The sequence below is a fragment of the Lepidochelys kempii genome, chromosome 25, assembly GCF_965140265.1.
Source record: "Lepidochelys kempii isolate rLepKem1 chromosome 25, rLepKem1.hap2, whole genome shotgun sequence".
Lineage (NCBI taxonomy): Eukaryota > Metazoa > Chordata > Testudines > Cheloniidae > Lepidochelys > Lepidochelys kempii.
Window position 1 is genome coordinate 13436315 of NC_133280.1, and position 19670 is coordinate 13455984.

At 57.3% G+C, this 19670-nt stretch overlaps 1 protein-coding gene and 1 long non-coding RNA gene across 5 annotated transcripts; both read right to left on the reverse strand.

Annotated features, from left to right (window-relative positions):
* Window positions 1–476: 476 nt before the first annotated feature.
* Window positions 477–11975, reverse strand: LOC140903249 (uncharacterized). 4 transcript variants are annotated; one of them, XM_073324224.1, is made up of 4 exons: window positions 11842–11975; window positions 7727–8747; window positions 3567–3780; window positions 477–2631 (listed from the first exon to the last, which is right to left on the reverse strand). In XM_073324224.1, exons 2-4 carry the CDS (start codon window positions 8601–8603, stop codon window positions 2418–2420), a joined length of 1305 nt encoding a protein of 434 aa, XP_073180325.1. In that variant the 5' UTR covers window positions 8604–8747; window positions 11842–11975; the 3' UTR covers window positions 477–2417. The 4 variants fall into 4 exon arrangements, with proteins under 4 accessions (XP_073180325.1, XP_073180324.1, XP_073180326.1 ...); XM_073324223.1 differs by lacking the exon at window positions 11842–11975 and adding an exon at window positions 10940–10994; XM_073324225.1 differs by lacking the exon at window positions 11842–11975 and adding an exon at window positions 10940–10977 and having other exon boundaries at window positions 7727–8619.
* Window positions 11976–16237: 4262 nt separating this feature from the next.
* Window positions 16238–18642, reverse strand: LOC140903302 (uncharacterized). The gene is made up of 3 exons (XR_012156211.1): window positions 18558–18642; window positions 18349–18475; window positions 16238–16296 (listed from the first exon to the last, which is right to left on the reverse strand). It is a non-coding gene; the product is annotated as an uncharacterized lncRNA (long non-coding RNA).
* Window positions 18643–19670: the final 1028 nt, after the last annotated feature.

The window sequence follows — 19670 nt, forward strand, 5'->3', positions numbered from 1 at the left end:
TGCAGCATTGCGACAGCAGCCCAGCAGGTGTTCAGGGTATCGCCTTCCCCGCCCCGAAAGGAGGGAGGGAGAGTGAAAACTGATGAGTCGAGAGAGGATTTTCCTGTCCCTCTTCTTGCTGGAGGAGGGCGTTTGACACCTCAAATGCCTGTTTAGCTGTGAGCAGATGCAGCTTTGCAGGTGGGAGGGGGGGGAAATGTTAAGCTGCTAGCTGTACGGCTTGGCCCACAGAGCCCCGGGGGTCTTGCTAGGTAACAAAGGACCAAGCCTTGATCTCTTCAGCCCAGAGCATCAGAGGCCTTTAGGAACCTAATGCCCATTGAAAGCAATCGCAGCTTGGTGCCACAGGCTCTTCTGTGAGGCTCTGGGCCTGCCCTCCTGCAACCAGCTCCCGCCATGGCTGTGTGCTGCTGAAATCCCTCAGTTGCACCGATCCCCCTTTCAGTAACAGAACAGCAGGGCCTGAAGAGGTAGAAACAATATTTTATTTTGTTCAGAGGTTTTTGCCCAGGGAGTTTCTACAAGGACCCAGCTGAGCAGAGTGGTGGCCGCTCTCGCTACATGTAAGGGCCTTTTTGTGCCGGAAGGAGCCAGCCAGACCCTCCGCTTGGATTTCAAGGGAGTTCTAGCAGCTGTGGAGCTGGGCCCAGGCCTGCACAATGGTTGTACAAGTGGAGGAGGGAGGCAGGTTTCTGTTCCATGAACAGAACTGAGGGGCTTGGCCTTGGGGGCAGCTTAGACTCAAGTTTCCCTTCTCAGAATTCACCGTTCAGGTGCTGTCACCTGTGGACAGAGCGGAAGTGGGGAGTTACCTCTGCTCAGCCAGGGAAGGGAGTACTCTGTCCTGGCAATACTCCTTGGCAGGGAGCAGGGGGGCGGCAAAGGGAGGAAGCCTAGAGCCTGGGTGGGTGTTTTTCTGCCTCGGGCAGTGGTGGAGTTAGAATCCTTTGTGGTGATCAGACCGAGAGGCGAGGTGAGATCTTTTATTGGCCTTACTTCTGGGGATGAGGGACTATAAAAGATATGTCCCCACCAGTCTTGTCTCTGTAAGGTCCTGGGCCCAGCACTGCATATTGACACAATACCACTCCATGTCCCCACCTAACAGCACTAACAGCCATCTCCTGTCACACTACAAACAACCAGCTCCCTTCCAGCTTCCCTTCCCTCCCTTTACCAGCCACAGAGGCTTGCTCCTGCCCCCTGCATCCCACACAGCTCACCAGACAGCATCCACGCTCCTCCTGCAGCCAGCCCAATTTCCCATTCCTCTGTACCAATCGTCACTCTGCTGCTCTGGGAGCAGGGGCCACCCCCCCGTGCGGAGCAGGGCAATGCTGGATCAAGTCCACTGGCTACTGCTCTGCTCCAGCTCGTCACTGAATGGGATGAAATCCTCTCTTCCAGCAAGCCACCGCTGCCCCTCTTAAATCAGAAAGTCACTTTGATCAAGAGTATTTGGGATCATAAATGCACAGAGAAGGGCTTAATCCCCCCCAGCCACTCACAGAACTGAGTACCTGGCTCGTGCCTGCAGTCGGTGTTATGTAACTTGCCGGTACGTGTGGGGGTTGGGTGGCAGAGAAAGGAAAGGACAACTCTGGGCACTGCTACAGCTGCCAGACCCATGTTTGTGGGGTGCCCCGGCCCCGTGGAGGAAATAGCAATAAAAACAACAGAGCTGTAGCTGAGAATTTCAGAGCCTTCTCCTGGGAGTTCTGGCTAATTTTCAAGGGCAACCAAGCCAGGCTTTTGACCCAGGTCTGGCCTTGCCAATCTGCCAGGATTAGCATGTCCTTAGGATGCAGTTGCTCATCTCTCTGCCCTGGCTGCAGCAGCATGCCAGAGGGAGGTAGGACCAGGCCACATCAAAGGGAGAGGCTAAAGCCCCTCTTCTCTGGGCTCAGATTAACCTTGGCCATGCTGCAGAGACAGCTGCGCCCCTGGAACACAGCATGGGAGGGAGGGAGAGACCAGGCTTGAAGGGGATCTCCCTGGGCAAGAATCGCTATCTGTTACAGTATCTCCTAGGAGCTGGTGCTGTTTTGCATGCTGCAGGCGTTCAGATGGGAAAAGCCCTTCCCACACTGTGCTGTTTGGTAGCACAGTGCTTGGCCCTGCTGCTCTGTGCTGTCTTAGTGACCGTAGGGTGGAGGTTGCTAAGAAGTTGCCTTCAGCTGTGGGGCTCTTCCATCACTCAGTCCTGCCCAGCTGTGGGGGACGGGGGGGGGACACAGCTGGGGAGGGGCCAAAGCAGGGATGCAAACAGGGTAGCATGGCAGCTTTATGCTGCCTTGTGCACTGACTGTTGTGACCGGCTGGCTGGCTGGCTGAGAGGTAACAGGACGTCCCTCCAGGGTCCTGAGTTGGAGGCTGCTGGAGCTCACGACTCTCCCTGTCCTGGGCCATCTCCTCCTTCAAGTGCTTTGGGTCGCCGGCTCCCACGTGGGGGCAGGCGTGGCCCCACCGCCGTCCCCACCCGCTGGAGAGGGCGCGAAGAGGAAGGCGAAGCCCAGGTCGTACAGACAGAACAGGTTGTAGCCAGTCATCGCCAGGGCCGGGAAGAAAGCGAGGCCGAAGCCAAAGCCACGGTAAGCGCTGCCGACGTGGAGGCTGATCCAGTAACAGCATCTGCAGCACAAAGGACAGAGAGTTCGCTACCCATCCCCGGCGCACCAGAGGGCTGAGGGCAGCTTGCCAGGTGACTAGCACATGTAGTGCCCAGCAGTGGTGCGTAATAAGGATGGACTCCCTGCCCCGGGGAGCTTACGCAATTCATGGAGAACAGGAGTGGAGACCAGGGTGGGGGAGAACACGAGGATCATGCAGTTACTTGGGAGGTTAAAGGTCCAAGTGGCTGAGATCATCTCTATCCAGTACCCATCATAGCCTCCCTCGGCCGTTCATTTGACACCAAGTCATTCCTTGCCCAGGCTGCAGACTCTTGTTGAAAGCTCCCCCAGGCCTCCCCAGTTTAAGAAATCAGCCAGTCAAGGAGATGCAATCAGGGTTAAACACCTGCCAAAGAGATCCGGCTCAGAACATGGCTGGAAATAAACAAGAGGCTCTGAGAAGCTCTCCTGTCTGTTACATCACGGTAGCGCCTACTGACTTCTGCAGCCTGACCACTCTGTGGATGCTGCTCCGGGCCGGCACGCAGCCATGCCAATGGGGGAAGGAGGTTTCTGGAAGGCAGCGCAGCCCGAGCAATGGGCCGGGAATCCCTCGCGACGGTCCTGAGGCAAGCAACAGGCCGGGAGGGGCCACCAGCTCAGTGGGGAGATGCAGTTAGAGGGGACGCGAGGGGAACTACACCCAAAACAGCTCAGTGCTTCAGTTCCCACTGAAGAGCCAGATCCTCAGCTGGTGTGAACTGGCTTCAGTGGAGCGACGATGGGCAAGAGTGGCGCGTCAAGCCCCCGAGTTGTGTCTCTGCTAAGGAGGGGCCGGACAAGAAGCATTTAACTGAATCTCTGTGGGGTGCAGGAAGGGGTGTGGGGGGGAGGGGATTAACTGGGTGCATTGTCCATGCTGCCCACTGGCCATCCCTGGTCCCTGCGTCTCACCTGCCAATGGAGAAGAGCCCGGCCAGGATGGGGATGAGGCGCAGGTGCTCCTGGGCCAGGAACGTGGCCAGCACCACCATGTTGAGGCCGAAGATGACAAACTGCTCCATGGAGCTGGTGACGTACAACCGGTGGAGCAGGACAGGCGGGGAGCGCGTGTCCAGCGGGTCAATGGCCACCGAGCAGAGCTTGGCGAGAGCCCCGAACATAACACCTAGGGGCAGAGCGGGATGAGGGGAGAGGTTTGCATCAGACACCACAGCCAAACTCAGGCTCCTTCATGCTTCTGAGCGCCAATTCCAGGCCCTGCCGTGCTCTTGCTGAGACAGAGCCACTCTTGGCCAACAGCACCAGCAAATACAGCGCCACCCCCCATGTTCCCTGTCCCCAGACAAAAGAGCTTGTGGGCTTGGCAGAGCCCGGGGGTAAATGTGGCTCACCCAGTCCCTGGATACAACTCCCTATTTTATCAGTAGCCGTTCAGTGACCACCACGTGCTCGGAGCTGTACCAGACCAAGAGTTTATAAGGCTCAGAGTACTGGGCATTTAGGGAAGACCACTGCAGAGATTAGGGTGGCACTCAAGTGACCCAGATTCAATTCCCTGCTCTGCTAGACTTCTTACATGGCCTTGGGCAGGTCTTAGCCTCTCTGCACCGCAGAGCCCCAGCCCTGCCCTGCCTCACAGGGAGTTAAGGAGGATGAAGATTGTGAGATGCTCAGGCACGACGACAATAGGAGCCATAAATACCCTAGATAGATGGCAGCCAGGACTTTTGTGTTCTATCTGTGGTTCTGCCACTGTGTGTAACCTCAGGTGAGTCATTCAGCAGCTGCATGCCTCAGTTTCCCCATCTGTACCATGGTGATAATAAGCATCAATCTCAATGCAAAGCCCTAGGCGCTACTGTACCAGTGGACGGAGATACCTCACAGAGGGCTGAGTCCATTGGCTGGTGAGGCACAAGGCAGGACACAGTGGGCCCCAGGAGAAGTATGAGACATGCACCTGATCCTACACTTAAAGCCTTGAATGTGTGGCTGCACTCCATCCTGTGTGTCCTGCTACCTGTCTCCTGCTGAGCCGAGAGGCCGGCAATCTGCATGTCACTCGGGCTAAACCTTACCCACCATGCAAGAAGGGGAAGCCTCGGTTTGTAAGTCTCAGAGGGCAACCAGGACTTCCCTGTACAGGCTGCAGCAATCAATGTCACTCAAAAGGTCAGACCTGCTACCCTTCCTCCTCCCCAGCTGATACCCCCGCTGCCCCTCATCAGAAAGCCTCCTGGTCACAGTGAGATTTTCTCCCCTGAATTAATTCCCTGGCAGACAGGAATCAAAAGCCATGATCAAACATTCAAGGGCAGGAGGAGCTGACTGCCCTGATCTGGCAAGTGCCAGCAGAGGCTCAGAACTGGGTCACTAGGTGGGGAAGGTCGGGGGGGGGGTCCCTTTTGATCCCTCCCCACACAGCCTCCTACCAGATGCAGATGAGAGTTATTAGTGCATGGAACACAGAGAGGGCAAATTTCCTACGAGGGCAGCTTTTTTGGGGCGGGGTCTGGAACCTAGATCATGGGGCAGGGCCGTGTTTGTGCAGATCACGGGTCCCGTGCCGTGCCAGGGGGGCTTCCAGACATGACCATGCTACAAATAATCAATCATTATAAGGGACTGTCTCAGGGACTGGATGCTCAGGAGGTGCACAGCAAATTCGCATGAGCAGTGAGTCCAGGCCTCCACCCCACCCAGCACCCAGTGAAAGGAGAGGATAAGCCAGCTGGTCATGCAAAGCCCAGTGCATTCAGCCCACTGCACGCCTCCAGACTAGACATCCAAGGCCCATCTAAGTCCCTAGATAGGTGCCTTTGGTTTAGCGTCTGATCAGACTCTCCCTAAGCTCAGGGGCTGGCTAGGCAGCTGCTGCAGCAGCTCCCACTCCTCTCTCATTAAGGCAGGAATGCTGGGCTCAGGGATCCTTCCAAAATCCAATTCCAGGCCAACAGGCCCGTGTTTGCTCCCTGTCCCGCTTGCTGTTTACAGAGATAACAAAGAGGAATGTTCTCTGTAATTAAACTGTCTCCCCGCGTGCCTTCCACGGGAGATGGACAGGGGCTGGGGCCCGGCAACGTTCATCCCCTGTGCTGACAGCACCAAGACAGCGGGAGACGTGTACAAGTGGCAGAAGTGCCCAGGCCAGGGAGCAGCTGGGCGTGGGAGACGGAGCTCGGGTGGCTGGAGATGGGAGTCAGGCCCAGAGGACATTCCTGGCTTGGCTGGTGGTGGAAAGGTCTCTGCCAGCACTAGAAGCCCTTGGGGGGCTTAACTGGAAATCAAAGCAGTGACCGTGCATTGGGGCGACTTCTTTTTCCCTGTAGACTCCAGCTCTGCCACTCCCCCTGCTCGTGGAATAACCAGCTGTTCTCAGCCATCAGGGAGGGGACTGGGGATCTGGCAGGTCTTCTCCACGGCCCATAAGCGAGGTCTCTGCAGGCATCTGCAGCCCCACACACACTGCTCCGACCCATGGTGGGGGTGGGAGTATTGTGCTCCTGCCACAGAGGGGCTGAGACTCCACAGTGAGCTATAGGACAGTAGGCTCCAGGGGCCATGTCTACCCTGCAAGGGCGACCTCGCAGCACTCACTAGAAGCCTGAGCCAAACGGATCCAGTGGAACCTAGGGAGGGGGTGGAATCTCCATCCTTACAGGTTTTTACGGCCCGGCTTGACAAAGCCCTGACTGGGATGATTTAGTTGGGGTTGGTCCTGCGTTGAGCAGGGGGTTGGACTAGATGACCTCCCGAGGTCCCATCCAATCCCGATATTCTATGATCCTATGAAACACTCCAATGGCCTTTGGATCAGGCCCTGAGCAGCCATAGTCCTGCCCCAGCAAGCGCTGGGCTCAGTGCAAAACCCGGGACAGATTATAACAGGGCTGGTGCCACAGTCCCGGTTTGGAATGAGGAGTGGGATCTCCCCAGGACATCAGAGGGTGATGGGTCATGATTGGTGGCTGTTCTGGGAGTTGTCCACTCCTGGGCCCACTTATAGGGAGATTTCCATTGCCAAGTCAATGCACATTGCAGAGACCCCACTGCTGGGTAACGAGGATGAATTGGTGACGGGGGCTGGCAAGCCCCAACCACATGGCACCCCATGGAAAGCAATCGGCACACAAAGAAATTAACTGGGGTGGGGACCACATCTTCCCTCTACTGCATTCAGCACCATGGCCAGAGCAGGGAGGGAAGGTAGAGGGGAACCCCAGCTGAGGGCAGCCCGATCAGCCATCCAGCCTGGTGTGCCTGCAATGGGCAGATGCACCCGCACTTGCTGGGGGTCCGGGGAGCAGCTTAGCTGGTGACGCCATCCCATATGGCACCAGGCCCAGTAGGAAGTGGCTTTTCTGTCACCAACAGGGCAGAGTGAATGTCTTGGTATCTTGTGTTGCAGAGCATGGAAAGTCTGCTGCTCTTGGGACTCCAGACTCTTTCACAAGAGCCCAAGTGAGGAATCCAAAATGAACGGAGGAAGGTCTCCGGAGAGGGGAGCCCCTCACAAATACCCATGTGCCCAAGGGGGCTAAGGCCAAGACACAGGAGTCAATAGAAAGATCCTGAGACCCTTGTGTGAGGGTCTCAAGAAAGGCAGATGGGCCAGAAGGAAAGCCAGAATTCTGCTCTCTTCATCCGGGTTCCTAAGCAGATGTTGCAATGACCCAGGTCTGAGAAATGCCAGTTGCCACCCTCCTCCCCCGACAGTATCATTATCCCCATTTTACAGCACGGTAAACTGAGGCACGGGGAAGGGCGTGGCAGAGCCAGGAATAGCAGCCCCCGGCCCCTGCTTTCACTGCTCAATAACTCTCCCTCCGAAAGTCAGGACTAGAGCCCTGGTAGCCAAACCAGCATCCGGACCAGCCCCTCATCACCCTGCCCCCTCGTGCAGTCGCACTGTTCACCGATGCAAGGGGGGATGCAAAACACCACCATCCCGATGAGCACTGGGGTAAACTGCACCAGGGACAGAGCCACGATGGGTTGGGGGGTGGGCAGGCAGGGTGACAGCTTGGGTCCCCCAGAACCTTGCCAGGAGGAGAGGAGATTCCCTCCTGACCCCTGCCCGGGCCCTGAAACCCGACGACCCCTGGCCTTACCAAGCATGCTGGGCACCACGGCGATGAGCAGGCAGCGCAGGGCGAAGGCCGCGCGGCTGGCCAGATCCGGGCAAAGCGGCGGCTCGAAGGGCAGGAGGTAATAGAGTCCGTAGAGGACCCAGGGCGCCAGGAGCAGCGAGACAAAGACCGAGGACACGGCCTTCAGGTGGGAGCTGGTGCAGCAGCCACAGCACTGCCCCGGCGGGCGAGGGGTGGGCTCCTCGGGGCCACAGGAAACCGGCTCCACACCTGAGCCGAGGAACGGCTGCTCCTCCCTGGGGAGAGGCCGACCGGCCGTGGGGCGTGCCGGCCCCTCGCTGTGGGGCTGCGCCCTGCTTGGCTCTCTGCCAGCGGGCAGATGCTCCGTGTGCTGCACCATGGGGGGCTCTGCCCCCACCCTGTCCAGGAAGCAGGTCTCCTTGGGCACTGCCATCGCCACACTGTCTCCAGGCCCCGCCCAGCCAGCCTCCCGTGGGTCGCAGCCCCATGGAAGGATGAGGTCTTTGGGGTCCATTGCCATGGGAAGCCTGGGGTCCCCCTGCACTGTGGAAGGCCGGGGGTCCTCCCCCAGGAGAGGCCCAGCCCCCTGGCTATGTGTCCCTTCCACCGGCTCAGCCTCTGGGCCTGGAGAGTCGCTTGTAGCCAGGCTGAGGGAGGCCTCCTCCTCAGAGGTGGAGTGCAGCTCCTCGACGGAGGACTCGGGGCTGTCGGAGACAGGCGCCAGGGAGATCTGGGTGTCCAGGTCCAGGAAGGGCGAGAAGGAGAGGCGGCTCGGGTCTATGTCCTGCAGCTGGTCGATGAGGTCGGCAATGGACTCCTTGACACTGTCAAACTCCCGCAGCTGGTGGCAGCTGGCTGGGGCCTTGGGGGCTGTCATGGCTGGAGGGGTGGGGCTGCAAGGCAGAGACTCGTCAGAGGCCGGGGGAGAGAACAGGGTGTCCGACCCCCCTCCTGTGCCTGGCGATCCCCAGGCCTCATCCGCTGTCCTGGCAGGTGGGTCTCACCATCATGGAGGGGGAATCTGAGAGACAGAGAGGGGAAGGGTCTTGCTTAAGGTAACCCCACAAATCAATACCAGAGCCAGGGAAAGGACCTGGCAGTCCTGACTCCTGGGCTCCCTTGATCTAACTACTAGACCCTGTTCCCCTCAGGAGGTGGGAAGTCCAGATTCTCACCTCTGAGCTAACCGGTGGGACTCCTGACTCCCAGCCCCCTGCTCTAACCACTAGACCCCACTCCCTGTCATTGCTCCTGGGAAAATGCAATATGCCAATCTCTTCCAGCAAGGTTTCTCATGGGGGGGGGGTAGCGACTGACAGGGTCATTTTATTGGATTTGATTTGATGCCTGAAAAGCAGCTGTCACCGCAGATCTTTCTGGGGGGGAGGGGGAGCTCCATGTTATGTGGGGCAGGATTTCTCTTGGAGGGACAGGTGCTGTGATCCCCTCTCTCCTGCTGGCCCCAAGGATCAGGGCTAGGGGCTCAGGGCTCTTAGCGGAGACAGGCCTCTGCTTCCCTGGTGAGCAGGCTCCTCCTGTAGCCTGAAGATGCGGCTGAGACCCTGGAGCTAGATGGAAGGTGCCACCCCTGGGAAAGTGCTATGCAGACCCAGGGCTCCCATCGGGGCAGAGCCCTGCTGCCCCACAGCTTGTGAAGGGAGCTGGGATGGGGCTGGAGGCCGGCTCCAGCCGGCCAGTGTGCAGTCTGGATTTCAGACCCCATAGGGTCCAGGTGTGACAGGAGCCAGAGGGTTCAAGGGGAGTGGGGAAAGCTTTGTCTCCATGCAGGCTGCAGGAGGGATGAATGGGCCACTGAGCAGAAATTTCCCCAGTCTAAGACAGAACTCGTCCCTCCCCCAACGCAGGAGAGAGGGGCCCTGTGGGGCACAGCCCATGGGCTGGATGAGCCCTCAGGAATAGCCCCCAAATGTGCCATGGGGAAGCTGTGTCCTTATAACAGGGGCCTCATCACTGCAGTGGGACAGAGGACAAGTGACCCACACCCACGGGTGCCATGTTGCTGGGATACGGGAATCGCCTTGGTGCACAGATCAATGGGGCGGCTCCTTGGGAATCCCATCTCTGCTACCAGCCAAATCTGGGAGGAGAACTGCCCCACAATGCACCTGGATGGGGAATATATCCCACAGGGAGGTGGTCCCCCCGCCCCCAGCCAGCCATCGGCTCCAGCCCTGGAGCTGGAAGCGAAGTTGCTGGACCCAGTCCTATGTACTGTAATCTGGGAGATACCTGGGTGGGGCTGGGGGGGTTAAAGGCACGCAGGGATCCTAAGCAAACAGGTCTCTTTGGCGTATGTGCCCCTCCCTCTGCCTCCCCCCTTTCTGGGACAGCAGCATCCTCAGCGCAGCTGGGAAATTACACCAACCTCCGCCCCCCCCCCAGCACATATCAAAGCATTTCACCGTTGCTCCCAGGCTAGGAAAATGGGGTAACTTGTGTCCCTCCAAGATCTCCACTGCCCCCCTCCTCCCATGCTGATGGAAAGCAGAGAAGAGACATCTCAGTGAAACTCCACCTCCCCACCCCACCGTGTCTCCGTCCGGGGGCCCCCAGCCAAAGCCGACCCCTCAGAGCGACCCTAAAGTTAGACAAGGAGAGGACTCTCCCCCCCAACTCTAGTGGGATGGGAGGGCGATGGGGGGGGGGTCCCTGCTCTGTTAGGAAAAGGTCACTTCGAACAGAGTCGAGAGCTCAGAATACAAATGGATTTGAAACCTTCATCCCCCCCAGCCCTTTCCCCTCCATGCCCCCCATCGATCCCTGCCCCCTATTGCCCCAACTGTCCCCCACATCCAGCCCTGCCCCCTCCATGCCCCCCACATCCACCCCTGCCCCCATTGCCCAACTTCCCCCAACATCCAACCCTTCCCCCTCCATGCCCCCCCACATCCACCCCTGCCCCCATTGCCCAACTGCCCCCAACATCCAACCCTTCCCCCTCCATGCCCCCCACATCCACCCCTGCCCCCATTGCCCAACTGCCCCCAACATCCAACCCTTCCCCCTCCATGCCCCCCCACATCCACCCCGTCCCTACCCCCTCTGTATCGCCCCCAACAACCACCATCCACCTCCCCCGTCAACCCGGTCCCCTACATCCAACCCCCGAGCCTGCCCCCAATTCCAAATCACCTCCCTCCGACCTGCCCCCCATCTCCAGGCCCCGTCCCTCCTGCGCCCCGGCCGGCTCACCGCGTCCCCCGGGACTCTCCGCGCAGCGCCCGGGCTCGGCTCCGTCTCGGCAGCGAGTTTGAATGAAAACGCGAGTTAAGTTTCTTGCCTGGCCAAGGCGGCTCCCCCCCCCCACGCCCCGGCCCGGCCCGGCCCGGCCCATCCCCGCAGCTGGGCGGGGCCGGCCGCGGCCCCTAACCCGGGCCACATGGCTCTGAGCCCGCCAGCGGAGGATCCCAAAGCGCTTTGCAGACTCACCCTGCCGGGGAGGGGGGATTCTGGGGCCCGATTCTGCGCCGCTCACTCCCCGGTGAGTCGGGAGCCATTCAGCAGAGGCAGCCAACGCAGGAGCAGAGACCTTCAGCCCCCCCCCCACCCCCCCAGTCCCCTCTAAGGCCCAGCACTGTCCTTGTCCCTTCTCCAGCTGCAGCGGCAGCATGGGCCAGTGAGTAAGGGCATGGAGTGGGGCATTCCCAGGTGGGGGAACAGGCCAGTGCCTCACTTTCCCCCTCTTGCCCCTTGCCTGTTTAGGCTGTAAAATCTTCCCTGCCCTGCTTAGCACAATGGGGGTTAGTGTTCCTGTAATACAAATATGATATGGGGAAACCGAGGCACTGAGGGGACTTTCAAAAATATTACCCAGCAAGTCCCAACGGCAGGGATTGGGACCCAGGCAGCCTGACCTCTGCTCGGCTGCTCTTACGCAAAGGGCTTCTCTGTTAGTGGTATCAACCCTTGAGAGGAGACTTGATCCCCAGCCAGTACCTGCATGAGGAAGAGGCCACTAGCAGAGGGCTCTTTGATCTAGCAGGCAAAGGCAGAACAAGACACAAGGGCTGGAAGCAGAAATTAGATAAATCCAGCCTAGAAATAAGAGGCACATATTTGACAGGGAGAGGAATTAACCACTGGAGCAAACTTACCTGGGGGCATGGTACGTGCTCTACCCCTTGAAGTCCAGTCCTAGTTAACAGATGCACTAGCTCAGCTACAAGATATGGGCTGGATCCAGGAATCACCAGACAGCCCTCTGCAGATCAGACTAGCTGAGTGTCAGTGTCCCTCTGGGGGGTAGATTTGATGAACTCTCAGTACCCTAAAACCAGCACCAGGGGAACGTAACTGGGTCTCAGGAATGTCACCCCCCAATAGCACTCACATCTCAGAGGCAGGGGCCTGGGGTCCAGCTAAGAGTGCACTGGTTGGGTGTATAAGTTGAGGGCTGACCGTCCCTTTGCTGTACGGTGATCGAGTCCTCACCCAGCACTGAAATGGTTAAAGCTGGTTCTCTCTGTGCAGCGCCTTCCGGTCCCAGCCCAGATCTTAACTTGCATGGCATGTTCCATCCCTAGATCTCAAAGCACCATGGGCCAGGCTTACCGTCTCTGTTTTACAGATGGGAAAACTGAGGCACAGATGGAGTGACTTGCCCAAGTAAACTCCACCACAGAGGCTGTGGCAGGGCCAGAAATCAAACCCAGGTCTCCTGAATCTTAACCCCTCATGCCCATCCGTCTCACAGGATGGGAGCATGGTTCCTGCAGCTGCCCCTCTGCCTAATTCAGAGCCACCTCGCTCATTGCCACCTTCCTCTAACAGCAGGACTCCAGCGGGGAGCACACTCTAGCTGGGGAGACCAAAGCACAGAGAGGAAGGGACTTGCTCATGCCCCCCACCCAGCCAGTCAGGGGTAGAGAATCCAGGCCCCATCCCTAGCTCTAACCCCTCTTCCCACTGCCGGCCAGGGAACAGAACCCAGCTCCCCAGCCCTGTCCTGGTTGTATGGGAGGTTAAAGCACTCCTGGCTCCAAAGTGGGTGTCGCACTGCACTGGGGTGGAGCCGATAGCAGCCTCCTGCAGGAAGCATGGCCCCTGTGCAGTTGGGATTTCTCTCACTGTGGGGCCCTGTTGGGGGAGAGCAGTACAATTGGTGGTTACTGGTTCTCCCCCCACCCCCCATAATAGCTTTGAGAGCTGGGCTGAAATCCTCCAGGATGGGGTGATCTAAGGGCTTCTCTGACAACAGGGCCCTTTGTTCAGCAGCAGCCATGTGCTCAGTGTTGAGAGCCCAGCAGAAGGCACGGGGCGGGGGGCGCTGAGGATAGAGTTACACAAGCTGGTGAGGGGATCCGGCTGGATTCTACAGGGGTGGCAGAGGCAGGGTTATGCACCCAGACTGCTATTGGCCACAGGGCTAGGCTGGGCAGCTGCTGAACTGGACCCAGGCTTCCCGCCTCTGGCTACTGGGGTTTGCAGCCCCTTGTGCATGTGGAGGAAAGAGACTGGCTGGTGGGATTTCTGGTGCCCCCCCCCACACACACACACTGACCCCACTGCTGTGACCCCCCTCAGCTCCTGGGGCAGGATGCCCCCCCCCCCATTTCCCAGTGGCTGGAGAAAGCAGCTAGGTCACAGTCTAATCTCCTCCAGAAGGGAAAGGCTGGCTCAGTAACCCACTCTTCCCAGACCCCCCAGCCTGAGGCAGGGGCATTAGCTGTGGGGACTGAACCTGGGTCTAGCAGCATGACCCCCTGCCTGAGCTCAGAGACCCAGTGTGGCTGGCTCATGAACCTTCATGTAGCCCAGACAGAGCACCCCACGGGGGGCTGGAGAGGGTCTGCAGTGGGAATAGCTCCAGCCCAAGGCTGCACCTATAGGGGAAACTTGTGCCTATTCAGTGAGCAGCAGCCAGGGAGCTTATGGCTGCACCTAGACAGACACCCAAGGGAGACAGGTGGGGCTTCCCTTGTCTGGCTGCCCCGGCTCAGAAGCAGGGCAGTTTGTCCCTGCTGTACGACTGCCACCCTCTGGGGGCTACCCCAGATCTAGAACCTTACATGGCTGGGGCTGCCGCCAAGCCAGCAGCCCTTTGTCACCAGCAGTGAAGAGAGTTTCCCTCTGGCATGTGTTCTGGTGACTAGGACTGAGTCTGTGTCAGGCCATTTGCAGTAAAGCAGGCAGCTGGGGGAGGGGTAGGAGGAGAGGGGAGCAGCACAGCAGAGATGAGTAGTTGATGGTGGTTTTTTTATTAAACAAACAAGGTTACAAATAATGAACTTTTCAAAACAAAATTATAAGAGTCCAGCTGGGAATCTCAGCCCACGGCCCTTAAAAACATGGAGAGGGCCCAACACACAAAAATCTCTCTCTAACTCCACCCCAGACTTGGCAGAGCCAGGCACAAGGGTTACACACCAGCCTTGCACATGGATGATCATGAGGGAGGTGTCTGGGGGGCAGGGAGGGAAGAATACCAATATTTGGCCTGGAAAGAGCTCCTTGGCCCAGCTGAGTTGGGTGGTCAACTGCTGACCCACCCCAGCTCCTTGGCCTTGGGGATGGCCTTGCTGAACACAGCACTAGCTGCTGTTATGGCTTTGAAGTGCCCGTGGCTCACTGCAGAACCCAGACTATGTGATCAGAGAGTGCCAAGCTCCCAGGGTTCCCTGTGCCAGCCTGCTAACCCAAGTGGCTCAGTTCCCAGCATGGGGGGGCATGTTGGCAAGACAGGGGCACACAGATTGAAAACTGAAAGCTAAGGCTGGCTGCAAATTCCTCTCCCATCAGGGCCCACCCACACTCAATCAGCCCCCGGAGTGGCTACAGGGAGAGCCTGGTTTGCTCTCCACTGACCCACCCTGGGAGAAGAGGGAGGCCTTGAGTTGTTTTGAGGCAGGGGGAGGAAGTGCTGAGTTGGAAGAATTCAGGAGGTGAGCTACAAAGACAAGAGGCAGGTGTGAATGCACCACTAGAGAAATCTTAGCAGTGGGCAGAGCTGCACAAGCCAGCGACCATTGCCCTGGGCCCAGCACACACTCAGAGATACTAGACTGTAGCCACTCTGGAACAACAAGCCTTAAATGCAGTCCTCTGGCTGAACAAATTGTCTCAAAGGTTGTTTTTTTAAAAACTGTTCTAAGGACACCAGTTTCAAAGCCAATACAAACAGCCCAGCTTAATACAAAGATGACAACAGAATTTAAGTGGAGTTTACCTTCAGCCATTTGTATTTCTCTCAGCTCAGAGGCCGGTCAGTTTCAACTTTTGTTTCTAGTCTGTTTCACTCAGGTTCTCAAACACTGGGACCTTGCTGCAATTCTTGGGTTGCAAAGGTCTGCAGGGAAGTTGTTGCTTTGCAGAGGGAAGCTTCCTTTGTCTCCTCCTAGTTTGAAGAGCACTAAGTAAAGGGGAAGTTTTCGAAGAGTCTTTTTTTGGGTTAATATACACACCAAGATTTTCTTAATAAACTTATGAGTCCAGGTACCCATCTGATTTAAGGGGCCTGATTTGTCAGAGGATGGGTAAAAAACAACCCAGCCCTCTTTAAGAGGTTCTCAAGTTGGACCCCCCCAAAACTGAGATACTCAAAGGCACTAGTAACTTCTGAACTGTAACTCTTGAAAGTTGGGGGTCAGACTTGGATTTCCCCTTTAGAAAGCTGCCCTCTGTGCTCACATTAGGTTGCCAAGCTCAGTTTTCCCAGCGGGGTGTATGTGAAGGAGAGAGTAGGTAGGAGAAGAGTGAACGTTTGCCTTGCCGCAAGCTTTGTGCCTGGGACCTTTGAGAGCAGCCCATCAGGACAGACTTCTAGGAAGGCTTTTCCCCTCTACACTTAGTCCCTGGGCAGACATCAGTCTACAGCCAGTAGCTTGCAGAGACGGTATTTCCTCCGGATTTCAGTGCGGACATCACCCTATGGGAGAGGGATTTCAAAGGGGACAGCTCAGGTGGGCAGTGCTTCGTTTGGGCCGGGGCTCAGCCCCAGCCCCTCTTTCATCACAAGTGGGGCACAGCAGGTGGGGTGTGCAACACTCACAAGGATCCCCCACATGGCAGGGGAGTCGGAGACTGGGACCTCCAGCACTGCAACACAGACCTCCCACTACTGCTCAAGTAACTCTGCCAACAGGCTCTGTTCCTTCAGTGGAGCAGCCCCTGTTCGGGGGCGGGGGGGGGGAGAGATGTGGCATGTTCTGCCATTGTGTTACAGGGGCATTATTTCCTAAACAGATGATCAGCACCACTGACTCCTGAGGGTAAGAGGAGCTGATCCGGCCACTTTACTGACAGATCAATAACCCTAGATTAGCACTGTGGAGTGGCACTAGGAACCATGTCACTGCTCAGCTCGGGGCCTGTCTCCATAGAAACAGGGCACATCTGAGCCCTGAGGAGGGGCAATGCCCATGAAAGGCAAGAACGGGCGAGATCCCATCCAGCCCCTTGGTCAGCCGGGTTAGGGGGATAGTGACCGAGCTGGCTCAGCGTGCTGGTCTCCTTACCACTTGGCTAAGCTTCCCCAGCAGTGGGAGAACGCGTAGCAACTCCTCGTCCTGGCGGTCCCCCAGCCAGCCGGGGATCGGGATCCAGTTGGAAATCTGCAGAAAGGGAAGGAGTGTTGGCTGTGCAAGAACCAGGCAGCCCCGCCAGCCAGCAGTTAGCCAGGGGAATGTGGAGAGATTAGAAATCCAGGGGCAAGAGTGGGGAGAAAGTGTAGACTCCTAGAGGTGCAGGGCTAGAAGGAACCTCAATCATATAATATCAGGGTTGGAAGGGACCTCAGGAGGTATCTAGTCCAACCCCCTGCTCAAAGCAGGGCCAATCCCCAATTTTGGCCCCAGATCCCTAAATGGCCCCCTGAAGGATTAAACTCACAATCCTGGGTTTAGCGGGCCAATGCTCAAACCACTGAGCTATCCCTCCCTTCAAGAGGTCAAGTCTAACCCCCCTGCACTGAGGGGGGACAAAGTCAACCTAAACCATCCCCAAGGGGTGTTTGTCTAACCAGTTAAACCTGCACTGATGGGGATTCCACCATTGCCCTTTGAAGCCTTGCAGGACCCATTAGATACACCCTCCCCCTTGGGCAGTGAGTCATTGATAACAACTCGGGTATCAGTTGCACCCCAACCATTAGCAATTTCCTCTCAATTGCATTTCCCGGGTTTGAGAGTTTCAGGTGAGATGGTCAAAAGCCTTTTTTAAAAAGACGCACCCCCCCCCACCCACTAGGCCGTAACCCCAAAGGGGGTTAAAGGAGAACAGTAGGTTGGTTTGGCAGGATTTGTTCTGGACAGATCCAGGCTGGCTATTATCCTCCATGTGCTCACAAACGGAGTGGTTAGAATTTGGTTGCGGTATCTTTCTGGGGAGTGAAGTGAGGCGGAGTGGTCTAGAACTTCTTTGGTCCTCTTTGTACACCAGTCCTCCAAGATCTTGCCCATCCTCCAGGAGTCCCCAGAGAGAATTGCTAACACGTCTCAGATTGCTTCAGCTGGTTCTTTAAGGAACCTAGAGTGAATTTTGTCAGGCCCTGCCAACGTGAATGTAGCTACCTATTCTTTAGCCTGCTCTTTCCCCATGTGACTTGTATTCCTTCCCCTTCGTTGTTGGTTTGTTAATTGCATAGCGTTAACCATCTGATCACAACTCACCTTTCTAGCCAAGAAAGGAACAAAACAGGCATTAAACAAACACCTCCAGCTTCTTGAGGTCATCCCTTATTAGCTCTGCCTCCCCACTAAGTGGGCTGTGCTTTCCTTTGTCTTTTATAGAACCGCATATGTCCCTTGCGAGGCATAATGCAGTTTGGGAATTAGCCTTTTGCACTTCATCCCCACATGTGTGATTTGTCTGGACACCTCTTCAACCATTCATCCACTTTTCCACTCTTTGTAGGATTCCTTTTTGGTTTTCAGGTTATTAAAGAGCTTCTGATGGAGCCACACTGGCCTCTTGCTATTGACTTCTCTGGACTCCTCATACTCTGCAGAGCTAGAGTGGGTGGGAACCCCTCTCCAAAATCCTGCTTCCTCTTGTGTTTATCCCCACTGATGGTCAGGCATGGCATATACAGGCAAACACCCCCAGCAGGACTTCAGCAGGGAAGGGTGCAGGGTTAGGATCAAGCATGGGAGACACTGGTCTTTAGGATGAGACTAAAGGACCCAACCTCTTGTGGTCTCTAATGCCCCTGGCACTTGGGGTGGCACTTGCTTTCAGGAGAAAGCCAGAGAGGCAGAGTGTAGAATCCAGCCAGGATGCTGGGGCAATCGTACATGGGGCAAGTCTTACCTTCAGCAGCCTAGCCTTGCTGGGTATTGTTTAGCTGCTGCATCACACCCCAGAAGCAGCTGCATTCCAGCAGCAGGGGAGTGCGACTGTTTGCAAAGCACCATAGGAACCTTGGGGATGAAAGGGGCTCAAATGACCCTCTTATGCTTTTGACGGGAAGCACGTCTCACCTATGCCCCGTAACACACGACTCCCCTCTCCCCAAAGGAGGTGGGGAGCTGGGGAAAGAGACCTCTGACCCGCTGCATGGCACCAGATGGGGGTGAGCAGGCAGAGGGTCACACTGCCTTCGGAGAGCTCACCCCCAGCCTGTGCAGGCAGAGCCATGCTAGCTGCATCCAACACCCCCCAGTTACCTGGTAAGGGAACCCTTGGAGGGAATCATCCAGGGCCACTGTCCTGGCCAGGTCTCTCTCCAGGATGGAAAGGTCCTTCACGTAGTAACCCTGCAGGCAGAGACAGTCCTGCTGATAGAGGCGGTGCCTGGGGGGGGAGAGGCCAGGGCAGGATAAGAGTCTGAGCGGGGGCAGGGAGGAGACCTGCACCTCTTGCCTGGGACAGTCACCTGATCAGCTTCTTCTGAGGGTCCAGGACATCCAGGATCTTCTCTGTGTAGTCCTGCTTTGCAGTAGTGAAGATAAAGATCTGGGGGAAGAACATGCAAGCAGGGCTTGGGAGCAGCTCCCCCATGGTCGTGTCTGAGCAGCTCCCAGACACAAATGGCGTTAGCCCCACTCACCCCCCACCCCCATATCCACAACCCTCCTCTCCCAGGAGCATCACCGGCTGTGACCAATGCGGAGCCGGAGGAACAGGGAGATGAACGGATGTGGTCACACAGGGAGTCAGTGGCAGAGAGGGGGTTGACCCTGGGACCCAGTGATTCCAGAGATCTCTTCAGTCCAGAGAGGAGCCCCCAGCTGGCCTCCCCTCACCACCCACCCAGACAAGCCCACGGACCTCCAAATTCAAGCCTGGCTTTGGATCTGGATTCTGCAGCTGGGTCCTCTCCCTATCGCAGATGTCCCAGCACATCCCTTCCTCCCACACAGCGAGCATCGTTACTCCCTTACACCTCCTGGCGTGGTGCAGTGTCCCCACCCCCAGCACATCCGTGCAGTGCCCTGGCTGTGGGAGAGGGAGGCCAGGGGCCCAGCAGGTACCTCATAGGCTTTGGAGAGAGTTTCCAGGAACTCCTGCACGTGGGGGCGCAGCTTCATGTAAACCTCAAGGAAACCAGGGGGCAGGAAGCAGGGATCTGTATTAATGGGTCCAGCCTCCATCCCCTGCACCGCAACCCCCGCCCCACCCAAACAAAACAAAAAACCCCTCCAGCAAGGGCTTCTCATTCAGCACCAGAGACAGAGGGGGCAGCAAGTCAGCTCAAAGGCCCATCGAGCTGCGGATCTGGTCCCCAGGAGCCGCTGGCTCCGGGGGATGGCCCAGTCCCTTGGCATGCAGGGTAAGCCCACTCCTTCCTGACCCCCATGCAGGCTTGGCTTGTGCCCTGAAGCAGGAGGATCAGTGGTGCTTGCGGTTTGGATTTTAGCTACTGCAACTGCAGACGGGAAGGGACTGCTCTCCCCGCACTGCCCACCGGCTGGGGAAGGCCCCGGAGCCCGATTGGCACGGGAGGGCTGCGGGAAAGGACCGAGGCAGGGAGGCCAGGTGAACACGG

What these genes read in the sequence shown, in the direction of transcription:
- LOC140903249 (XM_073324224.1), bottom strand. Translation starts at nt 8,603, where the DNA reads ATGACAGCCCCCAAGGCCCCAGCCAGCTGCCACCAGCTGCGGGAGTTT. An exon ending in CGTGGTGCCCAGCATGCTTG is followed by an intron (nt 3,781 to 7,726) that starts GTAAGGCCAGGG and finishes CTCTGCCCCTAG; the next exon opens with GTGTTATGTTCGGGGCTCTC. An exon ending in GGGCTCTTCTCCATTGGCAG is followed by an intron (nt 2,632 to 3,566) that starts GTGAGACGCAGG and finishes TTTGTGCTGCAG; the next exon opens with ATGCTGTTACTGGATCAGCC.